The 8,684-nt window shown below is 33.5% G+C and overlaps 1 protein-coding gene across 1 annotated transcript in view; it reads right to left on the bottom strand.

The window, feature by feature from the left end:
- The window catches only part of LOC118754523 (WD repeat-containing protein 63), a 36,293-nt gene extending 28,007 nt beyond the window's left edge, over positions 1-8,286 (bottom strand). Inside the window, exons 1-4 of the mRNA XM_036489402.1 lie at positions 8,165-8,286; positions 7,453-7,593; positions 2,400-3,061; positions 2,158-2,332 (exon numbers count right to left, since the gene is read on the bottom strand). Of these exons, the coding sequence (XP_036345295.1) occupies positions 2,158-2,332; positions 2,400-3,061; positions 7,453-7,593; positions 8,165-8,286 (1,100 nt within the window). The remainder of the gene's footprint in view (positions 1-2,157; positions 2,333-2,399; positions 3,062-7,452; positions 7,594-8,164) is intronic.
- Between the last annotated feature and the right edge of the window lie 398 nt (positions 8,287-8,684).

Genomic DNA, 8,684 nt, shown 5'->3' with positions numbered 1-8,684 from the left:
GGGGGGCCAATTATATATTTTTATCAGTTTAAAAACATTTTGGTTTCGTTAGAAATCCTCGAAACCATTTTAATCAATTTTTTACATAAACAATCTTAAGCTTAACACTAGGGAAACGATATCGAACCGAAAGTATCGATACGGTACTCATTTAAAGCATCGCTGTAAAAATATCGGGTACCCATTAATATCGGAATAAAAAAGACTCGATATCCCAAATATCGATACCAACATCAAAATAAAAAAATTTCTGAATATTGGTTCCGTATGTAGCCTGCTGTGGTGTAGTGATTAAAAGTGCGCAAACCTCCGAGGGTATTTCTGCCATGAAAACCAGCTCATAAAAAAAACAATCGCCGTTCAGAGTCGGCGTAAAACAGTAGGGACGCCCTTTGTGGCACAACATCAAGGCGCACGCAACAAATCAATGGAGAAGCTCGGCCAAACACTAACATCTTGTGTAAGCGCCAATCTATTATTTTTACACGTAGAGATTGAGGTGTTGGCTTAAAACACCGAGACCGCTTGTTCAAATCCCGCCACATGCAATCCTAACGATAGTAAAAAATTTCTGTTATTTAAAGCCGAATTTATATCGGGAAGAATTGTTAATCACATTAGGTCGATACGATACCAGCGTTCTGGTACTCGATTCCGAAAAATATCGTTTTAAAACTATCGAGTAAAAATATCGGTATCGAGTTCCAAAAGTATCGATATGGTATCGTATCGTATCGAAATTCGTGTCCCTACTTAAGACGGTTAACACGTCTTGTGAATCTCCTAAATCTAATTAAATATTTTAGCAAATGTTTATTGTATATTCGAATATTTATTCAGTCTTCTCTTATCACCATTGTGGACGATGCAGAAAAGTTTTTATCTGAGAACGAGAAAGAGCAGGGCCTGACGTGGAAGAGTTTCCTGAAAATACAGAATTAGAAGAGGAGGAATTTGAAGGCAGTGAATCAAACGACGTATCTTTTCTGCAAGACGATTTTTGGTCCTCGGAGTGTATTACGTATGTACGTCTTAAATATTGGAAGCGTTCCTTCCCTCTATCACAATATAATCGACTTTGTTCTTCGATTTGGTTTCTCGTTTTTATACCCGTGCGCACTTGTGCACAAGGGTATTATAACTTTGTTCGCATAACGAGTGTTTGTAACAGCCACAACGAATCGAGATAGATATAAACAAATGTATACATAAATGTTCAGAATGAAATGAGGAATCGATTTAGCCATATCTGCCATCCTTTTGTCCGTCTGTGTACACGATAACTCGAGAAAAAATTAAGATATATCACCGAAATTTGGTAAGTAGGACGCCCTTTAACTAAGGTTGGTTGGGATTGAAAATGGGCATCTGGGCTCATATAACGGTATTTTCAAAAATGCAAAAGCTACGCTGCGGTGGAACTTTAGCCACAGCAGTTCAAAGTTGCTAGTGGATACATGGGTGCCGGGTTATGCGTTTTAGGTTTAGCCAGAAAATAGGAACTGAGGCACACTCCTTCTGGTAGTTTAGGAATTTTCCGTGTAAATGAATTAAGCAATTGGAAAAAGCCAATAGCCTGATTCATAAAAAATAAAGTAGCTTTACAAAAGGTTTATGAGATGAAAAATTTATGAAGACGCCAATTTATAAAGCTTTTTAAACCTACTTTATTTTTTATGAATAAGGCATTGAAATGAAAAAAAAATTTTGCCCTTTAAAAAAATGCCATGTGGAAATGAACTCAATGACTATTTTTTCACATAATGACACGATAATAATTTTTCAATGCCCAACTTTGTCATTTGTCATTTTTGCCATTTATTGCCTAGTGGAAATCCAGTATAAGACTTTATTCCGTTAATATACTAACAACATTTTTTCCTTAATTGGACAGTTTTTTTTTATCCAAAAGTGAATCGTTGGGTACAAAATCAAAAAAACACGATAAATTCATAACGCTAGTTAATACTATATGTATTTACTTGCATTCGTTTACCGTTGAAAGGCTTTTTTTTTCAAAAAAGGGTAACTTCATGTTTTACTCTAGAAAATTACTAAGCACAATTGTTTTTATAAAAGTGGCCGCTAATAATATTTTCGAAAAAAAAACCGAATCCAGAAATGTAAAATACGAATTTGTTTTCACTTATTACTTACCGGTACATATCAATTTGATTAAATTCTAAAGTGTCCAATAAGAGTCGGATATTAGACGAAAGTTCTGGTGGTGGTTTGGTAATTGCGGGTTCCATTGATGCCGGAGTTACAGATTTGCTTGAGCCCTGAGCTTGCTCCTTGGAAGCCTCGTCTTCCGAAGTGTCATCTAACCCCTCTTTAAGGTAAAAAAATTATTGTGATTCATACTTATATTGCATTGTTATAATAGGGTTTTCTCTAACCTTCATCAATTATCTCGTACAAATATTGTGCCCAGGCATTTGTTGGAAATGTTGGATCAGTTTGCTGTTCCAAGTGAATTACAGTTGGTGCCGATTGAATACCTATGGTAACTCGTCGTCGCAATATATTTTCAAATTTAACTAATTCACTCGGCAAAAGTTCGACGTATCCATCACGCACGTCCGAAGATTTGCGAAAGGAAAATTCCTTGTTTTCTGGTATCCTTAAGGGATATACACTCTGTACCTCGACCTCCAGTGGAGTTGCATGTTGTTGTTCTATAGTCATCTTTAGTTCATTCTCACTGCCTAGTGATACCCAACGGCGAGGTTTCTTTAACAAACGCTTGTTTACTACCCAACGTTCATATAATTCCATATTTCGAATTATTGATAGCGCCGTTTTAGCATCTGCTGGATTTAGAAAAACAATAAAGGGATCACCCTCTGGCACATCGTCTAGATTTTCCGTCAAGATGGGAGCATAACCAAATAATAAATGATCTTCTAAATTAAACCCTTGAAGTGCTGCGCTTAAAAATTCGCCTTCTTCTATATCTTCGAGTTGATCTAAAAAATTCTTGTATTTGACTTGTTTCCAAGGGAATTCTTGAGTAACATTTAGTCCAATCAGCAGCTGTAAACGCCGCTGTCCCTTTTCTCTGTAAATTGAAATTATTTGCTCAGTGTTTATTTTATTTTTGTTCTTCAATTATCTTTTGTTGAAATTTGTAATAAATTCAAGGCCAGATTTAAATTAAGCCAAATTTTAGGCCGTTTTATTTATAAATTAGGGATATAACAGTTATGTATAAATTTTATCGCAAGATGAGAAATATTTTTTATTTCATACAATCGCAAGGTGAGCCTAATAAGGGTAAAATAAAGCAGTTTTTATGTCGGCCTTACAGAGCAATTCCGGCTGGTAGTAAAAGGTCTTTCGAAGGACAAATGTAAGATATAATTTCGTTATTCTAGCACAAAAGTCTCATTCAGCACTCGGAATGAATAACTCTTTCGCCAGAAAGCACTTGTATATAATTTTTCTTGCGCCGCTCGACTGTTGAGCAATATTCGAGTGTGCAAAGCACTGGTGTGCCATTCGTGTCCTCGGCGAGCAGATATGTACTTACTTTTTTTTTTTTAACTGACTTCAAAAATGGATGAGGTTATCAACTCGTCGGAATATATGTATTATATGTTATGTTACCGCATAACTTTGGACCGCATTAACCGATTTCTATGATTTTTAAAGAAAAGGTGTAACACCTCCGAGGTGGTTCCATACCAATTTGGTTTACGTCCGATCTTTGGATTTTGAAAAAATTAACGGTGCTCTTAAATTTTTATATGAGAATTGAAGACGGTTATGTTTTTTGCTTAGAAATTACTTGTAACATTTTATTGTTTTAAAAGGAAAAAAAATATTTTTAAATAATTTCATTTTATTTTTTTCAAATTTTGGTTTTTTTCTTAATATTAATTCTTTTAAATTCAGAAGTAAAATATTTTTTTATTTTCATTAAATTTTTAGAAACCTATTTAGTTTTTACTTTTCTTTTAATTTACAGTTTTTTTAGTTTAAATGTCTTTCTTTTTTCAGATATAATTGTTTAATTGCTTTGTCTTTTTTAACTTACTTTATTTTGTTAAATTAAGTGTTTTAATTTTTCTTATTCTTTTTAGGAACTTGTTTTCATTTTTTCCTTTTTATACCCGAGCGCACTTGTGCACAAGGGTATTATAACTTTGTTCACATAACGGTTGTTTGTAACAGGCAAAACGAATCGAGATAGATTTAGACAAATGTATACATAAATGATCAGGATGAAAAGAGAAATCGATTAAGCGGTGACTGTCTGTCCGTCCGTCCGTCCGTCTGTGCACACGATAACTCGAGTAAAAATTGAGATATCTTAACGAAACTTGGTACGTGCACTTTTTTCGGGCGTAGGACGGATGGTATTGAAAATGGGCAAAATTGGACAATAACCGCGCCTACCTCCCATATAACGGTAGTTTTCAGAAATACGAAAACTGCGATATTTTAGTAACTACTAAAGATTATTCACTCAAAATTGATATTTACAATAAGCTTTAGACGAAAAATAAGAATATTATAAATTTTTGGGAAATGGCCGTAGCCACGCCCACTTATGGTTACATGTGTATATCTTGGTAACCGCTGCACCGATTTCTTTCAAACTTGGTACAGGATACCAAATGGCTGAAAATTTTTGAAATCGGACAATAACCACGCCCACATCCCATATAACGGTAATTTAGAGAAATACGAAATCTTCGATAAATCAGTAAATATTAAAGCTACTTTATTCGAACTTGATGTTTGCAATAACTCTTTTGCAAAAAATACGTTTATGATAAAATTTTGGAAAATGGGCGTGGCACCGCCCACTTATGACCACGTATGTGTATCCCGGTAACTCTTCGAGCAATTTGTACCAAACTGGGTACGATTATTCCGCTTGCCACATAAAAGCAAAACGTTGAAAATTATTGAAAGCGGACTAAAATTGAGGCCGCTTTTCATATAACGGTAAATTTCAGAACTGCTTTAAACTTCAAAATTTCGAAATCTAAGTACGCTAATTTACTCAAATTGATACACCCCGGCTTACCATGTAGCGGTAGCTTTCGGAAAGGTGAAAACAAATATATTTAATATTTGCGCCGGGTATTTAATGTTCGGCTCCGCCCGAACTTAGATTTTCTTACTTGTTTTAATTTTTTTTTCATTTTTATTTAATTTTCTGATTTCACTTTTTTAAAAAGAATGTTTTTAATTAAAATTTTTGATCTATTTATCCTTTTTTAATTTTGTTCTTTTCTTTCTAATTATTTAATTTTTTTAAATTTTTATGTTTTGCTCTAAATAGAAAAATGTATAATTGTTCTAATTTTATTTAACTTTTTAAAAACTTATTGCTAAAAGGCAAACAGAATAACGTTAAGACCTTCTCGTTTTCAGATCTTTCAGTTGGTCTTTCGGAAGACAGTAAAGATAGTTTCCACAATTGATGATTGCGTTATGAAAGACAGTTGCCAGAATTGTCCCGTTAAGCACATCTAAAACATACCACATCGATGGCTGAGTGGAAGATCGACCTATCTCGGCAGCCAGTTCGAAAACGCCTTTGACAATCAGTCCGTTTCCCAAATCTCAAACGTTTATTCTCAAATGCATCTCAAATAACCGTTGATAGCGTTTGCAATCTAAAAGGCGTTTTTTTAATATGAAATTTTGTTTTATTTTCAAATTGAAAAATGTCGAGTTTTCAACTTTTTCTCAAACGTGAGTGGAGCGGAACGAAATGAAATCCAGCTACTCTCATTGAAATATTTGTATAGTGTTTCCAATGATACAGTTTTAAAGGAAAGGAATTTTTATTTATGCAGTTTAACAGTTTATATAATAGCTTATTTATCCAGTTGGTTTAACAAAGAAAATACGGTTGATGTAAAAAATTAGCTGCATAGCCTGTTTTGAAATTAGCCGAATAACAGCGACCGCGTGGTCGAATAGCCACTTTGCGACTGATGTAGCAGACTACCGATGGACTTCGACATCTGTGCCATGTTGACACAGATGGGACGGAACGGAGTGGAATTTTTCTCAAATGTTTCTCAGACCGTTCTTAAATTGATAAATCATTTTTGAGAAAAATTTGAGAAAATTTTTAGTTTCAAATAATAAACAAGCTGAAAATCAAATTGGAAAGTACGATTTTCTCAAACGTAAAAACAAAACAAAATTTTTGTTCCAGTGTTTGTTGGGTATAAATTCGTTCGGTCAGTGTGTATCGCACGAAAAATTTTGAACAATTTCGACTTGATATAAGTATATAAGACTGCATCACCAAAATAAGTTGGGGTTTTTTCCGCCGCGATTACAAAATCTATTATGTTTTAAGACATCCACCAAAATTTTTCGGAAAAATACTAAGATCTACGTGAGCTGGACCGATTTGAAAATACCTCCAAAAATATAGGTTTTTATGAATACAAATGGTTTCTTAAAGAAATTTTCGAAAAAAAAAATCCCTCAGATGACAAAGCAGATTAAGCTTAAAAAATCTGCATAAAAATATTTATACATCTTTTGAACGGAATCGTAATAATGAGATTTTTGATGCTCTTTTTAACCTTTTTCAAAGATTGTTTTAAGAAAAACTTGATTAACTGGGCCAAAACTACTCTCATTTAGACCGATGTGGTTTCAGTAGAAAGTCATTTTCTCGCTCTTTTTATTTCTGTGCACAAAAAATCCCATTCACGTCCCAATTTTTTTCCCCCTAAATACCAACACATCTTAATTTAACTTGGAATGACGCTCGTTCATCCTACCTTTCTTTTTCATCCTTTGAATGAGTTTATTAGCGAACAAATAAAGAGGTTGAGAAAATACCTTTCCAATTATACCTCACAAGTCTAAATCGGAATGGTATGGTATGATATGGTTTGTATGGGGAGTGATACAGTCTAATGTATATGAATATACTGACTCTTACATCCTAACGTAAATTTTTTACGTCGCCTGATAACTGTTATGTAGGAAAAATATCTTTTCATTTGTCAATAATAGTTATTTTTGTGTTTTTGCAAAGCTATCAAACAACGTAAAAAAATAAGTATTGGGTTATCACCATTGTACAGCCTATAATCAGCTGATTGCCAAAAAAAATCCACAAAATTTTTTTTCCAAATACACGAATACACCTAACACACTTACAATCTGTTGGCCTTATTCATAAAAATAAAGTAGCTTTATAAAAGGTTTATAAAATGAAAAATATATGAAAACGTAAATTTTTAAGGCTCTTTAAACCTATTTTATTTTTTTATGAATAAGGCCATGTGTATATAACTTTGCGATGGTTATCAGCGAAACCAAAAAATATTTCTGACCCAATAACTGTTATGTAATAACTCATTTGTTAAATTTCAAATTTTTAAATTCTTGCTAAAAAATTAATCCAGTCGTAAACTTTTTTAATTAAAAACATATGTCCGATTGTACTTAAGCTTAACATACTTGAGCATTATTTGATGACATGATGACAGTGTTAAAAGGTTTCGCCATGCTTCTGCAATATCATATTTATAATCGGGATTGTCTTCATCATCTGAGTCCGGTTCCCGCCATCTTTTAATGTGGAGCTTTCCTGAAGTCAGCCTGTTTACAAAAATACGTTAATGATCTTTTTGGGTCAGTTTTATGATTTCTTTTGGGTTATTTAAGAAGATTTTGGCCAACAAAATAAACTCTCCTTTTCGGGGTGTCTGATATTGAAAACAGATATGTATCTATAACTAGAAAAAATGCTTTCACCTTAACGCGCACGTGCCTGATAAACAAAGTAAATCTCGCAAATCAACTGTCAAAGTTCTCAAGACGATGAGTTCAGTGCATGAAAAAGTGGTAAACTCAATTGAAGGGTAAACTCAAAGTACTTACTATAATTGCAAACCAAAATAATCAGTATTAGAACATCAAACAGAGCTTTGCTTCGTAAGGATTTATAAATTATTTGCTTTTTTTTACTTGGACATTTTATTTAATCTGGTACGTTTTATGCAATGGAAATATCAGACTCCCTAAGAAAGGCGTAAACGATGAAAAAAACGCGTAGGAAAATTTATTTTTCTTTTTACTTTACCTGACCATGGCTCCATATACATATATCCTTAGGTTATAAAATTACATACATATGTGTACATACTACTATGTACATATGATTACTCACAAATGTAAATCAGAGTCCTCTTCTGCGGGTGCTTCGTCTTGTTCGGTAGCCACCGGGTTTTGTGTATTAGACTTAGTCAAGTGTACCCGCGATTGCTTTTTTCGTGGCAGACTTTTTGACATTTTCGCTTTGGGGGTTTTTTAGCTTAGGAATTTTCTGACTAGAAACCTTGGCTGAAAACTTACTTAAAAACCAATGCCATTGTTGATAAAACATAAACATCAATTTCCATAACAACAAATTTGACGTCAGTTGTTTGAAGTCTAAAGCCGAAACTCCATAAAATGCGAATACGTACATATGCGTGCGTTTGACAGATAAGTTGAATATGGCTCATTCCACGGTAATCAATACCGAATGAAATGAAAATAAACTTAAGATACGACTTTGAAAACGGAATTTTGGTCGAAGTTTTCAGTCCTTGAAAATAGCTATTCATTTGCAATATCCACCTTAAAAATGAATTACAAAAATTAAAATCGAAACACGCTGATGACGTTACAGGATCCACAATTTCTGA

This window comes from Rhagoletis pomonella, unplaced genomic scaffold, assembly GCF_013731165.1.
Source record: "Rhagoletis pomonella isolate Grant_MI unplaced genomic scaffold, Rhpom_1.0 Rhpom_scaffold_00002, whole genome shotgun sequence".
In the NCBI taxonomy this organism is placed as follows: domain Eukaryota; kingdom Metazoa; phylum Arthropoda; class Insecta; order Diptera; family Tephritidae; genus Rhagoletis; species Rhagoletis pomonella.
This window is presented reverse-complemented; position numbering and strand designations above follow the sequence as displayed.